This window comes from Papaver somniferum, chromosome 10 (assembly GCF_003573695.1).
Source record: "Papaver somniferum cultivar HN1 chromosome 10, ASM357369v1, whole genome shotgun sequence".
NCBI classification, from domain to species: Eukaryota; Viridiplantae; Streptophyta; class Magnoliopsida; order Ranunculales; family Papaveraceae; genus Papaver; species Papaver somniferum.
The window spans coordinates 73,622,593-73,641,865 of record NC_039367.1 but is presented as its reverse complement, the minus strand read 5'-3'; the positions used below and the strand labels follow the sequence as shown (position 1 = coordinate 73,641,865).

At 44.2% G+C, this 19,273-nt stretch overlaps 1 protein-coding gene across 1 annotated transcript; it reads left to right on the top strand.

Moving 5' to 3' along the window:
• Nucleotides 1-9,860: 9,860 nt before the first annotated feature.
• LOC113317995 lies at nucleotides 9,861-14,976 on the top strand. Its single transcript, XM_026566125.1, has 2 exons — nucleotides 9,861-12,029; nucleotides 13,017-14,976. The coding sequence occupies exon 2, from the start codon at nucleotides 13,643-13,645 to the stop codon at nucleotides 14,525-14,527; it is 885 nt and encodes a 294-aa protein (XP_026421910.1). The 5' UTR covers nucleotides 9,861-12,029; nucleotides 13,017-13,642; the 3' UTR covers nucleotides 14,528-14,976.
• The last annotated feature ends 4,297 nt before the right edge of the window (nucleotides 14,977-19,273 follow it).

Below are 19,273 nucleotides of genomic sequence, written 5' to 3'. Positions count from 1 at the left end.
TAATAAAAGTCATATCAATACAAAAGTCAGGCCTTTGTGAATAGTTTTACCAAGTACATAAACAAGTCATGAGCGGTTATACTAATCACACATATTGGTAGTTCAAAAGATATGCAATGAATAACAACACTAATAATGCCTAGCGATTTCCCTTTCGATTCACAAAACAAGTTCATGAATTTACTTCCTTTAAACAAATGTAAAACATTGTTTCCTAGGATGAAATCTTCACCTTATACCCATACATATATTCAAACGATTATGTCGATGTCTTATTGTTGATGGTGGTTTTTAGATTAGGGGTAAAATCGTAAAACCGTACATCTGACATGACGTCACTACAACCACTAGCGCATTTATTGAATCATTCAACATGCCTACGTAAGAATTACCAGGGTACCTTTTTTTATATACATGTGTCATGTTCCACGGCAGAACCCTTAGTATTGACTGACATCATCTTCGTACATACCAGACCCTAATTCTCACGCCACTTTGCCAATGGCATGCCATGCCATCCACGTCTCCGCGCCAAGGCATGCCAACCATGCTAGCCGCACCACTGTGCCAATCGCATGCCATGCCAGCCACGTCAAGGCATGCCAACCATGCCATGCCAGCCACGTCTCCGCGCCAAGGAATGCCAACCATGCCAGCCGCACCACTGTGCCAATGGCATGCCATGCCAGCCACGTCTCCGGGCCAAGGCATGCCAACCATGCTAGCCACGTCTCCGCGCCAAGGCATGCCAACCATGCCAGCCACACCATTGTGCCAATGGCATGTCATGCCAGCCACGTCTACGCGCCAAGGCATGCCAACCATGCCATCCGCACCATTGTGCCAATGGCATGCCATGCCAGCCACGTCTCCGCGCCAAGGCATGCCAACCATGCCAGCCGCACCACTGTGCCAATGGCATGCCATACCAGCCACGTCTCTGAGCCAAGGCATGCCAACCATGCCAGCCGCACCACCGCGCCAAGGCATGCCTACCATGCCACATGTGCCAATGGCATGCCTCCACCTTGCCGCGCCTAAGCCATGCCATGCCGGCCTTCCCTTCACGGCTGCTAAAACGAAGGTGTGCGACAATCAACGGCCACCCTTCCATCTTAGATGCAAATCTCAGCCGTCCAGGGTCACCAACCAACGCATGGTAACCTTTGGACCAAACCCTAGTTTGGCCGCGCCTAAACCGCGCCAAGGCATGCCGCCCATGCCACATGTGCCAATGGCATGCCTCCACCTTGTCGCGCCTAAGACATGCCATGCCGACATTTCCTTCACGGCTGCTAAAACGAAGGCCTGCGACAATCAATGGCCACCCTTCCATCTTAGATGCAAATCTCAACCGTCCAAGGTCACCAACCAACGTATGGTAACCTTTGGCCCAAAACCCAAGTTTGGTCGCGCCTAAATCGCGTCAAGGCATGCCGACCATGCCACATGTGCAAATGGCATGCCGCCACCTTGTCACGCCTAAGCCATGCCATGCCGGCCTTCCCTTCACGGCTGCTAAAACGAAGGCATGCGACAATCAATGGACACCCTTCCATCTTAGATGCAAATCTCGGCCGTCCAAGGTCACCAACCAACGCATGGTAACCTTTGGCCCAAAACCCTAGTTTGGCCGCGCCTAAACCGCTCCAAGGCATGCCGACCATGCCACATGTGCCAATGGCATGCCACCACCTTTTCGCGCCTAAGCCATGCCATGCCGGCCTTCCCTTCACGGCTGCTAAAACGAAGGCGTGCGACAATCAACGACAACCCTTCCATCTTAGATGCAAATCTCAGTCGTCCAAGGTCACCAACCAACGCATGGTAACCTTTGGCCCAAAACCTTAGTTTGGTCGCGCCTAAACCGCTCCAAGGCATGCCGACCATGCCACATGTGCCAATGTCATGCCGCCACCTTGTCGCGCCTAAGACATGCCATGCCGGCCTTCCCTTCAAGGCTGCTAAAACGAAGGCGTGCGACAATCAACGGCCACCCTTCCATCTTAGATGCAAATCTCAGTCGTCCAAGGTCAACAACCAACGCATGGTAACCTTTGGACCAAAACCTAGTTTGGCCGCGCCTAAACCGCGCCAAGGCATGCCGACCATGCCACATGTGGCAATGTCGTGCCGTCACCTTGCCGCGCCTAAGCCATGCCATGCCGGCCTTCCCTTCACGGCTGCTAAAATGAAGGCGTGCGACAATCAACGACCACCCTTCCATCTTAGACGCAAGTCTTAGCCGTCCAAGGTCACCAACCAACGCATGGTATCCTTTGGCCCAACGCCAAAACCCTAATTTTGGCCACGCCTAAACCGCGCCAAGGCATGCCGGCCACGCCACATGTGCCAATGGCATGCCAGCCACCTTGTCGCGCCATACCATGCCGGCCTTCCTTTTACGGCTGCCAAAACGAAGGCTTGCGACGATCAACGGCCACCTTTCCACCTAAGATGCATATATTAATCGTCCAAGGTTATCAACCAACGCATGACAACTTTTGGCCCGACACCAATCCATAGTTTTGGTCGTGCCCAAACAGTGCCAAAACCCTAACTTTTGGCCGCGCCTAAACTATGCCATATTAAAGCCATGCCGGCCATGCTTTCATGCCACTGGCTACCAAACGAAGGGTTGCAATAATCAACGGCTACCCTTCCTCTCAAGATGCAAAATCTCGACCGTCGAAGGTCACCACTGAGCCGACAAGTCTCCCAAGCTCAACACGCCAAACAGCAACAACATGCTACATGTTTTACACGAAAACACTTGAGACATCAACACATGTCACAAACTGGGGGATGCTCATTGGGGTATTGGTTTGGCGGTTTACAGTGTGCGGCATACACTACGCCCGTTACAAGACAGTGTCATAAGGATGAGGCAGTAGTAAATACAGGGAGTAATGGTGAAACGTTTTCCTTCATTATGGAACATCAATTCCAGGCATTACCGGTTACGACCTCCTCCCATTTACTCACCCGTTTCCATTTCTTACGAGACCAGAGTACGTTTCACTTCGACTTGTATAAATAGGTCTTACCTATTTCCACCGAACAACAAGTTTTGGTCAGGAGCATACAACACTCAGAAATCACTTGTTAGCTTTCCCATCTGTTAGCTTTCAATTTCTGATACAAGTCAAACAACTACTCTTCCAGAATCAACTATTCTGGTCTCAACACTCTCTTCACTTCCCTCCCCAAAACCAACCCTTCTCCTTCACTTTGTGACCGAAGCAAGTCTGGAACGGCCATTTCTTGGTTTAGGCCGGATTTGTACAGATTGATTTCTCGAATCTAAAGTACTCCCGTGCAGTACATTGTTTAGGGTTTAAGCTCGTTTCTCACCCACAACACACGAAATTACCGGAACCAGCAGAAATTATTTTCACCCTCAAACAATTGGCGACCACAATGGGAGGTAAATCTCTCGGTTACAATATCAATTTCCAATTCCCGATCTCATACTTCGACCCGGACATCGAGGCGGTAGAAGCAAACGATCCACTCAGGGATCGACGACTCAGTTACCGGACGGCCCGATTACCAGTCATGACACGGCAAGGGATGAATGGGGATTTCCCAGAGGTCAGAAGCAAACGATCCGACCATGGATCGACGACTATGTTATCAGGTGGCTCAGGGACGACTGGAAACTTTCCACGATCACGACGGCGTTTCCCACAAAACTCGGACTTGCACCCGGAAGATTCATTTTTCATTAGGAGATCTGAAAAACCGAGTAAGTCTTGCCTAGACAAAATACATGGTCTACTACTTCAAATCTTCACAGAGATGATAAAACCGATATCCATATTGTTCCCATGTTTCATTTCCTGCTTTCTACTGTCGCACAACATTCACAATTCCATGGCTTTCCTGGGGTACTTATGCTACTTATAGTCATAACCAAAACAACATTATTCTAAAACAATTATTCCAAAAGAATAACCCAAAACCCTCATAGATAACAATTATCTATCAATTCAAATCAAACCATAAACCAGGCGCTTTGTTTGCCTTTCGAAAAAAAAAAGGAAGAAAGCCAACCCCTTTTTATAGGCATAACACTTTTGGAATTTGAATAAAGAAAGGATTTCCTATTTGATCTACGTGTGGAAAGAGGCAACAGGGCCCGCAAGAATAAGCCTCACGGTGCCCAACGGTCTGCGCCACACCAAGCCAGCGCCGTGCCAGGCCAACAGTCAGCGCCCACGCCAAGCCAGCACCCATGCCAAGACAGTTCCCACGCCAAGCCAGCGCCCACGCCAAGACATCTCTGCACGATACACCTACGATCACCAGAACCAGAGCCGCTTCCACCACCCCCAACGTTTCTTCAAGTATGACAGCTCCAACCGTCACCAGAGACGCTGCTACTCCACAATCAGAGCAAGATACTGGAAGAGCCGGAAGAAGCCGACCTCCTTTTACCACTGTTGATTTGACGAAAAGACAAAAGGTTCTCGTAAGGCTCAGACATACGTGTTTATAACTCAGGAAGAGATACCTATTTCCTCAAGACACTGACGGAGCGGCCACCATAAGAGTCACGTCAACCCAAGAGGGAGCTGACAAAGAATACTTTTAACATCCGACGAAGGCACTTCAGCAAGACGTGCGTTTATAGATGAAGAGGCTCGCGTTGCTCTTGAACACCCAGTAGAAGGGAATCAGCAATCCAATTTCATCACACGAAAAGATCAGGAACGACTTCTCCAAAATCGAGGCAAAGGAAATCAGCAACCCTCCTGAGTTCACAGAGACCCTCTTCCCGTCAGGAGCTGCACGATTTCTGGGGACTTCCCCCACAAAGTCGTGCAGTCTATGATGAAACAGTCATGTGAGATTCTATATTTCTCCAAGGCGTAGCGTCAAGACATATTTGCATCCCTCAACCGCAGTGCATCAGAAAAGAAGGTGTTTCCAGCCAGGGAATCCGTTCTCAAACCCCAACCTCTCCTGGAAAGCACGATCGATAGATGGAACTGGGGACTCCTAACCTCTGTTCACTTGAGGGATGTCGAGTTTGGCAGAACGCGGTCTCAGACTTCAACATGGTAACCGTTAAGGATCCGAGAGTTGCAAGGCGCCGTTTCAACGTTCTCTCCAGAAGTGGCTCCGCTTCAACGTTCTCCAAGAGAGGCTCCGCTTCAACGTTCGCTTCAACAGCCGTTCCGTTTCAACGTTCGCTCCAGCAGCCGCTCCGCTTCATCGTTCTCTCTATAAACTGCTCCAGGATCCGAAGCCGAAGCTTCAGCGCTTGGCTCCTTGAGTTTCAACGTCCTCTCCAAGAGCCGAAGCCGATTCAACACCACTCCTTCCTGCATAGGGTCGTGCCACCACACTCACCATGTCAAGGATCATGATCGCAGCCATCCAATCTTCGTAGTCATGGACACCTTTTGATCCATCCCGCCAAAACTCGTGACCATGGACAGTTTGCACGCTTACGCATCCAGCCAATCCTTTTACTTCCATGGATGCCCATACAATTCCAACCAACCTACTTTGTTCCCACGACAGTTTAGTCTCTTCTAATTACATATGCTACCAAGAACTGTTGCCGCTCATTTGTTGACACCAGCCAGAGCTTCACCGCAGCAGCAATCACTACAAAGGTTACCCGTACTCCTCCATATTTTAGTTTCACGTGGAAGAAGTAACAAAATCACCAGTACGAACGCACGAGATGGTGATATCTTTATCATGGTCAACCCACTGACCATACAAGATGGAAACATGTAAACCATACTTGGGGACCGAGGATATACACGGAATCCCTTCACTGTCAAAGCTCATAAGACACAGTCAACCAAAAGGTCGTAGCCACAACAAGGTCATCTACTCTTCAAGGAGTAGCGCAAGAATATCATCACCTCTCTGTCTAGAAGACGCCTTCAACACTTTACGAGGCCGCGGTGGATCCCAAGCCTGCTCAGAGGAAAACAACTTCAGAAACTAAAGAAAAATGAGACTGGGGACTGCTCATCGCAGTCCATCCCGACGACCATCAAAGGCTCATGAGATAACTCCAAAGACGCGGCTGAAACATTTTCTTGAAGAAACAGAGGGAGCCACGATAAACAACATAACTCTCTCATTCCTACCTCTTCACCATCCAGAATATTTCGTCCATGTGATATCCTGAGCATCCCAGCGTCACATCCAGAAGAGTACAATAAGCTTGTATCAAATCCCGTGGACATGGATTCAAGGCGATACAATGAAAGTAGGCTACACATGGGGACTACCAGCATGGGACGCTTTCACTCCCCTCAACCTGGTTATTTCTGATTTCAACATCATCACTGCCGAAGTTTTACGAGCCGCAGGAATTTCTCAACATGAAGCCGTACATGTGTATCGAAGACTCCAAAGGCACACCACAAAGATATATTCACATATTCGGCCATACCATAGGATCTAACAGAAATATAACTGGAGACTGCTCACCGCATCCCATTACATACGATAGTCCAAGATTCAGAAGCTGGCTCGAAGGATATCTCTTGGAACAAAGTCCTTGAAGACTTGATAGCATCGCATCGGCAACAGAATGTCTCCCAACTCATCTATTTCATCATGTATCTTCGGAAGATTTCTACCATACAATCATCCACAACATATCATCATCGCGATCAGAAGTCCATACACTAAACAACCTAAAGTCAAGGATGGACCGACAACGCAACCACAATCTCCAAGATTAGCCCGGACATAATTGTTGCCGAGCATATATTTCATCCATCCATCCCAAGAATGCGATGGAGTTTGGTAAATTTTGGGATCCACTTGATAGACACTGCAAATAAAAACACGGATCCAGACGAGCAACATAAAGCAGAAGAGGGTCGATATCTCTTTTCATGCGGGCGGAGTTTCTAGAGTTGAACAGAATAAAGGTTCCTTCTTGCTCCATGAACGGGAATAGATGACTGGGCGCGACTATGCCACCTCGGGCCCACAACATCCCTCCTGATTTCTTCCTGAGTTTTACTGTTGGGCTGTTTTCGCCTCCTAAACGAACTCAAAACCTAAATTTTCCCGCATAGGAGGTAGGAAATTCTTTTCCGATCAGAATGGAGTGGCGGAACGTCAAAATCCGAGTTCGTATGAGAATTCTACAACAATTTTAATAAGGGGCGTTAATTAGGGTTTCGGCATGCCAAACCCTAATTTAGACAAAGTTGCCATCATTCCAAGGAACTTAAGCCAGCACTCAAGCCAGCGCCCGCACCAAGTTTATGATAGCGTCTCCTTTCCAAGCAGACCAATGCTGACGGCTCCCTTTCCAAGCCGACCAATGCTGACGGCTCCTTTCCAAGCCGACCAATGCCGACGGCTCCATTCTTAGCCAGTACAACGTCTGCGGCTCCATTCCAAGCCAATCCAACGCCCGCAGCTCCATTCCTATCCAGTACGACGTCCGCGGCTCCATTCCAAGCCAATCCAATGCCTGCGGCTCCATTCCTAGCCAGTACAATGTCTGTGGCTCCATTCCAAGCCAATCCAACACTGACGGCTCCATTCCAGGCCAGGCCAATACCAACGGCTTGCCAAGACAAGCCAACAACGCCAACGACTCGCTAAGCAAACAACTCCGCGTTTCCTAGCCTAGCCAAGATGGCGCACGACCAAGCCAAGTCAACGCCAACTGTTTGTATCACCGCCAACAAACACCTCTACCACTCCGCAGCTTAGCTAGCAGCACCACAAGAAGAATCTATGCAAGGCCGCCAACACGAGCATCGCGAACTCTCCTTACCTCTCGAAAAAGGTTAGTCGGGTCTTCCTGACCATTTTTCATGACTCTTCATTTCGATTTTGTCCTTTCCTGTCACCATCTTATGATTACCTCGCAACAATGCTCTTGTTCCGAGCTAAGCAGGGGACTTAATGTTGATGGTGGTTTTTAGCTTAGGGGTAAAATCATAAAATCGTACATCTGACATGACGTCACTACGACCACTAGCGCATTTATTGAATCATTCAACATGCCTACGTAAGAATTACCAGGGTACCTTTTTTCATATACTTGTGTCATGTTCCACGGCAGAACCCATAGTATTGACCGACATCATCTTCGTACATACCAAACCCTAATTCTCACGCCACTGTGCCAATGGCATGCCATGCCAGCCACGTCTCCGCGCCAAGGCATGCCAACCATGCCAGCCGCACCACTGTGCCAATCGCATGCCATGCCATCCATGTCTCCACGCCAAGGCATGCCAACCATGCCAGCCGCACCACTGTGCCAATGGCATGCCATGCCAGCCACGTCTCCGCGCCAAGGCATGCCAACCATGCCATCCGCACCAGTGTGCCAATGGCATGCCATGCCAGCCACGTCTCCGCGCCAAGGCATGCCAACCATGCCAGCCGCACCACTGTGCCAATGGCATGCCATGCCAGCTATGTCTCCGCGCCAAGGAATGACAACCATGCCAGCCACACCACTGTGCCAATGGCATGCCACGCCAGCCATGTCTTCGCGCCAAGGCATGCCAACCATGCCATCCGCACCACTGTGCCAATGGCATGCCATGCCAGCCACGTCTCCGCGCCAAGGTATGCCAACCATGCCAGCCACACCACTGTTACAATGGCATGCCATGCCAGCCACGTCTCTGCGCCAAGGCATGCCAGCCGCACCACCCCGCCAAGGCATGCCGACCATGCCACATGTGCCAATGGCATGACGCCACCTTGTCGCGCCTAAGCCATGTCATGCCGGCCTTCCCTTCACGGCTGCTAAAACGAAGGCGTGCGACAATCAATGACCACCATTCCATCTTAGATGCAAATCTCAGCCGTCCAAGGTTACCAACCAACGCATGGTAACCTTTGGCCCAAAACCCTATTTTGGTCGCGCATAAACCGTGCCAAGGCATGTCGACCATGCCACATGTGCCAATAGCATTCCGCCACCTTGCCGCGCCTAAGCCATACCATGTCGCCCTTCCCTTCATGGCTGCTAAAAAAAAGGCGTGCGACAATCAACGACCACCCATCCATCTTAGATGCAAATCTCAGCCGTCCAAGGTCACCAACCAACGGATGGTAACCTTTGGCCCAAAACCCTAGTTTGGCCGCGCCTAAACCGCGCCAAGGCATGCCGACCATGCCTGATAGGTGTCTAAAACAACTTAATATTTATCTATTGTTTATGTTTTCTTTGCTAAGTTTTCTTGTAAATTATATACCTTATGTTTATTTTTGAGTATTTAGGTACTTTGGAGTCATTTGGAACAAAAGAAGGGGACAAGTCTTTTAGAAGGAAAAAAGGTGCAAATGATGTTGGAGGCGGATTATTTCTCATTATTTGCTTTTATTTCTTCAGCGCTGTCTGAAAAGTATGTCGGCTTTAGTGATGCAATTTCTGTCTGAAAAGCATGACAGCTTTAGTGATGAATAGACATTGAAGAGGAGAAGTGGATATGAGAAGTAAAAGACGACTATTGTTGGTGGAAGAATTCGAGAAGAGCAGAAGCGTCATTCACAGGCTAGCGATGTTTGGAACCAGCTAAGGTTATGCAGCAAAGGAGGTGAAGAAGAAGAAATCATCCTAAATTGAGCAATAAGCGCAAAATGGTCATTTCATACACCAACAATATTGGGAGCCGAGTCAAGGTTATGGGGAGACTCTCTTTTGGAGAATGATTAAAAATAGCTTAGCTAAGGATAAGGGGAAACACATTTAAGTGTTAAAGACACACGGTTAGATACTCATGACAGCTATGTAGCTAGCTGGGAATGTCAATGGGCGACCCATATTACCGCCCAGGTCCGGACCCAACTATTATACCCTAAACCTAACTTTGAGAAATCATTTTATCTTCTTTCCCCGAAATCATTAGCAGACCTGAAATTGAGAAGAAAAGAAGCAGTTGATGCTAAATATTAGATCGATAAAAAGTGAAAAACAGAAGATGTTTTTGATTCAGAGAGGATGAAACTCAGAGAGAACCAGAGATGAAGAAGGAGCTAACACTGAAGTTGGGGTTTTGGAGGTGGAGTTCCTGCTATTGAAATAAGAGAAGAACAAAAATGGATCTACATCTGTGGTTGAGATTAGACAGTTTTAAGCATATTGAATAATGGGTTTACTTTAATTCACGCTACAACATCATTGAGACCGAGATTATAAGGGAGTTCGTTGCTGCAATTGGAGGTTAGGGTTCTTGCTTTGAAGAAATTTATGCAAAAATTAGAGATGGGTTGCTTCTGTAACTCGTATTTGAAGAGAAGAATTTGGGTTTTGAACAAAGATTCATACAAGGAAGAAATTGACCTGGTTCTTGGTAAAAAAGGAGAGTTTAAGCTGCAACACGAGAAGAACACAAGGAGGAAGAAGTTAGGGTTCTGAATCTGGTGTTGATTTGAGAAAGATGGGTCAGATGGTGGACTAGTTGAGCTGTTGTTGTGTGGAGCTGAGAAGGAAGATGGTGATGTGATTGTTGGTGTCAAGACTGGTTGCAGGTGGGCTGGTGATTGCAAATAAAGAACCATAAGGTGCTGCTAATAATTGAATGGGAGCAGATGAAGTTATAAAATGAATATATAGATGTATGCTAGAATTGCAGTAAATTGAGCTGTAGTTCAAGTTGTTGCAGGTACTGGTGATCTGAGGTTGCTGCTATAGGTTTGGTTTATCATGAAGTTGTCATCGGAAGAGAAGTTGGTGATGAGTTAGGTGGAATTGTGATGGTTCTTGGATTGTACTGAGTAGATGAAGACTCAATGAGTTGGTGATACTGGTGAAGATGAATTGCAAGTGATAGACAGTGTGTTGCTGTCAGGTTTCGTCGACATAGAAGCAGTGAGAAGTAGATGGAAATATACAGAGAATGCTGCCATAGCCTTGAGATGCAGAGACTGGAGATGAAATTGGTGTCGATTTGGTGTTGCAGAGATGGGTCTGTTGAGTTTTAAGCTCAAAGTGCAGGTAGAGAAGATGAGATTTGAACTGAGAAGACGCACTGCAGTCTTTGATGTTTCAGTTCATGGCTGAGAAGATAATGGTATTGAACAGTTCATTTACAGGTCAACAAGAAGAAGCTGGAGAATTTCAAGGTTGTGATGCAGCTGTACGTGGGAGTCCAAGTGAAGATTGTGCTGCAGAGTCAGTTGCAAGCTTGCTGGTGAAGATAAGAAGGTATTACAGTTTGCAGTTGTAGTTGATGTTATAGGAATTATGAGGCAGTACTGTTCGAGGAGACGCAGACGCAGTGGTGTGATTGAATTGCAAGAGATGGTGTATGAAGCTGATGGAGTTGTAATGCTGATTGATTTTGGTAATGGACTGAAGTGCACTGTGGTGGTAATGTTGTTGTTGCCGCAGGTAGAGCTTGAAGTATGAAAGGGTGGTTGCTGTGAAGGATGAAGCTCAGATGAATGTTTAGATGAGCCTAGGTCACATGTTATGGAGTTGGAGCTGTGTTTGAAGATGCAGCTGAGTTGGTGACAAAGAAAAGGATTTGGTGGCTACTGAAGAGGTTATGCTGCAGTTGAACAAGACTTTGTTGAGTCGCAACTGAGGAGAAATGGAATCAATGTCTAGGTCTGAAATTGGCATAAGATGGAGCAGCAGAAGAGCAGTCATGCACAATGATTGTGGAACACAAAAGCTGGCCAGTGCAAAATGGCTTAGGCCTTGGCAGTAAGGACCAAATCAACTGAGTTAACTCGATGACTCATCCTGACTCGACTGAGCCTTGACCGAGTTGACTAACAATGACCGGTGACCGGGGTGGATTTGCTGGTCACCTGAGCTACTTACCGGCGACTTTCCCGACCAATTTTCGGTAGGTTTCCGTCCAACTCTTGGGACTTCCAGCAACACTTTTTGAGCAGATTTTCTACTTGGGTATTTCACATATGGGCTTGGTGGATATATTGGTATGGGATTTTGAAGGCTTGACCTAAGAAAAGCTACAAAAGAGGAAAAGTTTCGACAATTTTGGTCACGTATTATTCTTGGAGCTAAGGGGAGAGCCGCTTTTTTTTGCGCTACTAGGGTTTGTTGCTTTCATCTTCTTTATTTGATTATTGATTATGATGAACTTCATAGCTATAAGTAGCTAATTTATTCATTATTGGTTAAGGATGTAGTCCTATTTCTAAAACTTGTGCTTGATTAATGCATTAGTTTTCTCTCTTGATTATCGTTCAAATCTCTACTGTTTTTAATAATCACATGATTGATGTATTGTGATAGGATTTAGGTGTTTGTTTAGTTAAGTGGCCAATTAATTGAACTTGCATCCTTTTCCATAGCTATTTTAGGGTTTTTCATCAAGCGATAACCCCGAATACAGGAGCATGATATGATTACGGTTTGTAGTGATATACTCTTGTAATCATATGTAGAGTTTGACCTTTGTCCGAATTGTCATGCGCAATGTATGACAATTGCATTGATTAGCCTATTTCCAAAACTTAATGCTCCTGGGAATTGAACTTAATTAGCGCAAGGCGTTAGGTTATTCTTTAGGTAGAATTCACGTACGCAGCTCTAATGTGTATGTTGATGAACTTAGGAAATTAATAGATTATCTTGCTCTCTTGATTCTATAGGCTTTTGATAATAAAAGAGATTAAATTGTAATTCTAATCATGAATGCAAGCACTTGTTTAAGATAGAAGATGAACTCCTTGACCAATATCTTTCTCCCATTGATTACATTCTACTATTTACTTTGCTTTTGATTTACTTTTATTGCTTACATAAAAATCAGAAATCCCCCCCAATTGGTTACTTTCAGAAAATTGAATACATTATAACTACAATTGCCTCTCTGTGGAAACGAACTCTTTCTTATCATATACTTTAGGAAAGTGAAACTATTTTTGACGCATACGACAGCGATCAAATTTTGGCGCCGCTGCCGGGGAAGCATACGACTAGTTATTAAGTTTTTAGTTTCTTATCATCATTTCTGCTTTCATATTTGCTTTTTGTTCTTGTTTCTTGTTCTCACTTGTGTTTCAAATTTTTTTTTCAGGTACTAATCCCTGGATCCCAAAAAATGGAACTATCCGAGGTGCGGGATAACTACTCGTGAAGGAACAATACTTCAAGCAAGAATTGACGAGACGGAAGAACAAGAGTTGGAAGTAGAAGAAGAGACTTTCCAGCAAGAAGAAGAATTTCTAGAACAAGAGGTTCCGGTTGAACAAGAATCACCTTTTGAATAAGAAGAAGAAGCAATGGGTGATGCAAATCGTACACTCAAGGACTTGGCTTATCACAAGCTGGATACACAACAATGGTGTATTCAAACGAACTCTACTTTCGATAACAATCCGGGGTTGCTTAGAGAATTACCAAAGTTCCATGTCATGTCATGGTGAATGAAGACCCAAACAAGCATCTAATGGACTTCCACACCATTTCCATGGCCATGCTTCCAGCGGAGACTGATGCAGATGGTGCAATGTTGAAAGTTTTTCGATTCTCTTTGGAGGATAGTGCTAAGGATTGGTTGTATTATTTGCCTTCCAGAAGTGTCACAACATGGAATGGGTTGAATAAACTCTTTTTAGAGAGATATTTTCCTGCATCAAAGGCTACTCAAATTCGCAAGGAGATTTGTGCGATGAAGCAAAATGTGAGAGAATCGTTGTATGAATGTTGGGAACGGTACAAGAGGTTGGTAGCAAGTTGCCTCATCACCAATTTTGTGACGCAATGATTATCCAATACTTCTATGAAGGTCTCCAAGCAAGTGATAGGAATCTTATTGACGCTGCAAGTGGTGGTGCACTTATGAATAAGACGGTAACACATGCTAGAGAGTTGATTGAAAGTATGGCAGCAAATTCTCAACAATTTTCAAGTCGTGGATCAGAACCACCTACCAAGGGAGTTAATCAAGATGACGATATTATTGAATTACGTCAACAAATGAGCAATATGATGGCAATGATGCAACAAATTGCAGCAGTGGTTGTAAAACCATCACGACCGGCTTATGAGAACGTAGAGCATGTCAATGCTATATTCTCAATTCAGCCGTATGGTATTTACTCCAACACTTACGAGCAAGTTGCAAGTACAATTTTTGTTTACAACCATCCGAGTGAGATCCAACAACAAGTGCAACAACCGCAACAAGCCCAAAATTCAGAATTGGCAAAGATGGTTACTTTGGTGGAGGCTCTAATGTCCGTGGTACAGCAAAATCAACAACTAGCGAACTTAAATCAGCAGAAAACGGATAGTGCAATTAAGGAGTTGCAATCACAAGTTGGTCAACCACAACAACAACAACCTCAAAATCAAGGGTCCAATATGGAAGAGTTGTTGAAATCTTTTATGCAAAGAACGGAGGGTGCGGTCAAGGACTTGCAAACACAAGTTGGTTGGATGGCTGAAGAAATTAATCAGTTGCATGCACAAAATGGTGAGAAACTCCCTTCCCAACCTCTTAACCCAAGAGATGGTGGCAATGCTATTACGTTTGGAAGTGGTACACGACTTGTGCAACCTGAAATTACTGATTCGGGTAAATAAGAAGCCCCAAAGGAACCAGTTTTGGAGGAAAATGATGTTGATTTCCCCAAAACTTCCGAGGTACCTATTTCCAACTCTAAAAATCATATTCCTACTTATGCTCCTCCTCTACCTTTTCCTGGCAGGTTCGTTGAATCTAATAGAAAGGTGGAGCAAGATAGGGATATTTAAGATGTTTTTAAAAAGGTCCAAGTGAATATTCCACTCATTGAAGTAATTAGACAATGTCCTCGCTATGCAAAGTGTGTAAAGGATTTGTGCACTAACAAGCACAAGCTAACCGGTAATGAGTGTGGGGGAGAATGCTTTGGCATATCTTCGAAGGAAACTCCCACCTAAATTGAAGGATCCCGGTAGTTTCACAATTCCATGCACAATTGGTAAAACGAGGTTTACAAAAGCGATGTTAGATTAGGAGCTTCTATTAATGTTATGCCTACTTCTATTTATGATGCTTTAAACCTTGGTCCTCTTAAGAAAACCGGCATAGTTATTCAACTTGCCGATAGATCTAATGTTTACCCGAAAGGGATTGTTTAGGATGTTTTGGTGCAGGTAAAAGGACTAATATTTCCAGTGGATTTCTACGTTTTAGATATGAGTGATGTGAATTCATCCTCGTCTACACCTTTACTGTTGGGTAGACCATTTTTGAGTACCGCTAGAACGAAGATTGATGTCCACAACGGCACCTTGACTATGGAGTTTGATGAAGAAGTCATACACTTCAACATCTTTGAGGCGGGGAAACACCCAAGTACCATTCAATCAGATTTCCATAATGTGTTGGAAACCGGCTAAGGCGCAAAAAGAAAGGAGATAGTCGGGCTGACGACTTTAAACAAAGCGCTAAGTGGGAGGAAACCCACCGGTTTTGTATCTTTATCTTTATTTTTTTATTTCTAAGCATTTTATCTTTGTTTTTGCATATCATTTGCGGAATTTCCCACCTTGAACTTTACTTTGAATGATTAAATTTACATTGTGGACAATGTAAAGTTTAAGTGTGGGGGAGCATTTATATGTTTGTATAGTTAGTTGATTTTATGCCTTTAGTGAAAAAAAAATAAAAAAAAATTGCTTTATAAACTCCAAAATCTAGCAACTTGTGCATTACACTAATGAAAACATAGGAGTTGAGGAACCCATTAGTAGAGTCTATTCATATGAAAACGAACAAAATATAAGAATAAATAACATGTTAGTTGTCACCATATCTCGGAGTCGTCACCATATCACGTTCTATTTTTATTTTTCCATATTTATCTATTGTTTCTCTAAGTGAATTGGTGGCGCACGAACATCATTGTTATCACCGCTAGGATGAATTAGAGTGATTGAGTTACTACAAAAAAAAAAAAAGACCGACCAATTGACCAAAAGGAATAAATATGACACTTGAATAAAGCAATATGTATGTGTTTTCCCTGTCTCCGTCGCCTAAGCAAGCGTGGAGTGCAGGATCCAAGGGAACTATCATGTAATCTGCTGACAAGAAACATGCACTTGGATCCACAAGATCCAATCATGATGTCAATGAAAAAAAAATTGAAAAAAGGAAAAGAAAATAAATAAATATTATTATTGTGTTGAATAAAATCAGCCGCTGGTTCCCTTGTATATGCCAGTGAATTAATCTAGAATTAAGTTTGTCGACCGCTGGTTCCCTTGTATATGCCAGTCGTGTTGATATTAGTATTCGGACCAGTAGCTCAATCCAATAGGATTTTTAGGTTTGTTTTGGCAGTGACCTTCAGACAGATATGGGAAACACCGTTCACCTTAGTCAACAGTTCGCCATCATCTATTTTCTATATCCATCTTCTTAATCTTTTCATATGATTGTGGTTGATTTGATTCCGAGTATTGGTGTTGTGTTAACTTTCTGATAAAGTTATATTACTAATTTATGAATGAATTGGATTCGAAAGTGGGTACTTCCTCCTGTAATCATTGATAGTATGCCAAGTAAAAAATGCTTAGTGTCATTCATAGATTCTTCACAGGTAGTTGGAATTTGGAGAAAAAGGTTTTGTAGGTATACCTCTTGTAAACCTTCACGAGACTATAACTCGTCCACTAGGAACACCTAGAGGTTCAAAGGCATATTATTCATGCTAAGAGTAACCGTATCCTCAGCGACACGGAGTTGTTTGTATGTTTTATAATTATTTTGTTTGATTTGCTCGAGTACTAGCATTGTCTAAGTGTGGGGGAATTTTATAGGTGTCTAAAACACCTTAATATTTATCTATTGTTTATGCTTTCTTTGCTAAGTTTTCTTGTAAATTATGTATCTTATGTTTGTTTTTGAGTATTTAGGTACTTTGGAGTCATTTGGAACAAAAGAAGGGGAGACGTCGCTTAAAAGGCAAAAAGGTGCAAATACTGTTGGAGGCGGATTATTTCTCATTATTTGCTTTTATTTCTTCAGCTCTGTCTGAAAATCATGTCGGCTTCAGTGATGCAATTTCTGTCTGAAAAGCATGACAGCTTTAGTTATGAATAGACATTGAAGGGGAGAAGTGGATATGAGAAGTAAAAGACAACTATTGTTGGTGGAAGAATTTCGAGAAGAGCAGAAGCGTCATTCACAGGCGAGCGGTGTTTGGAGCCAGCTAAGGTTATGCAGCAAAGGATGTGAAGAAGAAGAAATCATCTTAAATTAAGCAATAACGCAAAATGTTCATTTCATACACCAACAATATTGGGAGCCGAGTCAAGGTTATGGGGCGACTCTCTTTTGGAGAATGATTAAAAACAACTCAGCTAAGGATAAGGGGAAACCCATTTAAGTGTTAAAGACGCCCGGTTAGATACCCATGGCACCTATGTATCTGGGAGTGTCAATAGGCGGCCCATATTACCGCCCAGGTCCGGACCCAACTATTATACCCTAAACCTACCTTTGAGAAATCATTTTCTATTCTTTCCCCCAAATCATTAGCAGACCTGAAATTGAGAAGAAAAGTAGCATTTGCTGCTAAAGATTAGATCGAGAAACAGTGAAGAAATAGAAGATGTTTTTGATTCAGAGAGGATGAAACTCAGAGAGAACCAGAGATGAAGAAGGAGCTAACACTGAAGTTGGGGTTTTGGAGGTAGAGTTCCTGCTGTTGAAATAAGAGAAGAACAAAAAGGGGATCTACATCTGTGGTTGAGATTAGACAGTTTTAAGCATATTGAAGAATGGGTTTACTTTAATTCACGCTACAACATCTTTGAGACCGAGATTATAAGGGAGTTTGTTGCTGCAATTGGAGGTTAGGGTTCTTGCTTTGAAGAAATTTATGCAAAAATTAGAGATGGGTTGCTTCTGTAACTCGTATTTGAAGAGAAGAATTTGGGTTTTGAACAAAGATCCAGACAAGGAAGAAATTGACCTGGTTCTTGGTAAAAAAGGAGAGTTTAAGCTGCAGCACAAGAAGAACTCAAGGAGGAAGAAGTTAGGGTTCTGAATCTGGTGTTGATTTGAGAAAGATGGGTCAGATGGTGGACTAGTTGAGCTGTTGTTGTGTGGAGCTGAGAAGGAAGATGGTGATGTGATTGTTGGTGTCAAGACTGGTTGCAGGTGGGCTGGTGATTGCAAATAAAGAACCATAAGGTGCTGCTAATAATTGAATGGGAGCAGATGAAGTTATAGAATGAATGTATAGATGTATGCTAGAATTGCAGTAAATTGAGTTGTAGTTCAAGTTGTTTCAGGTACTGGTGATCTGAGGTTGCTGCTATGGGTTTGGTTTATCATGAAGTTGTCATGGGAAGAGAAGTTGGTGCTGAGTTAGGTGGAATTGTGATGGTGCTTGGATTGTACTGAGCAGATGAAGACTCAATTAGTTGGTGATGCTGGTGAAGATGAATTGCAAGTGATAGACAGTGTGTTGCTGTCAGGGTTCGTCGACATAGAAGCAGTGAGAAGTAGATGGAAATATACAGAGAATGCTGCCATAGCCTTGAGATGCAGAGACTGGAGATGAAATTGGTGTCGATTTGGTGTTGCAGAGATGGGTCTGTTGAGTTTTAAGCTCAAAGTGCAGGTAGAGAAGATGAGCTTTGAACTGAGAAGACGCACTGCAGTCTTTGATGTTTCAGTTCATGGCTGAGAAGATAATGGTATTGAACAGTTCATTTGCAGGTCAACAAGAAGAAGCTGGAGAATTTCAAGGTTGTGATGCAGCTGTACGTGGGAGTCCAAGTGAAGATTGTGCTGCAGAGTCAGTTGCAAGCTTGATGGTGAAGATAAGAAGGTATTACAGTTTGCAGCTGTAGTTGATGTTATAGGAATTATGAGGCAGTACTGTTCGAGGAGACGCAGTCGCAGTGGTGTGATTGAATTGCAAGAGATGGTGTATGAAGCTGATGGAGTTGTAATGCTGATTGATTTTGGTAATTGACCGAAGTGCACTGTGGTGGTAATGTTGTTGTTGCCGCAGGTAGAGATTGAAGTATGAAAGGGTGGTTTCTACGAAGGATGAAGCTCAGATGAATGTTTAGATGAGCCTAGGTCACATGTTATGGAGTTGGAGCTCTGTTTGAAGATACAGCTGAGTTGGTGACAAAGACAAGGATTTTGTGGCTACTGAAGAGATTATGCTACAGTTGAACAAGACTTTGTTGCGTCGCAACTGAGGAGAAATGGAATCAATGGCTAGGTCTGAAATTGGCATAAGATGGAGCAGCAGAAGAGCAGTCATGCACAATGATTGTGCAACACAAAAGCTGGCCAGTGCAAAATGGCTTAGGCCT

Excerpts from the sequence above, each read along its gene's own strand:
- LOC113317995 (XM_026566125.1), top strand. The coding sequence starts at position 13,643 with ATGTTGGGAACGGTACAAGAGGTTGGTAGCAAGTTGCCTCATCACCAA.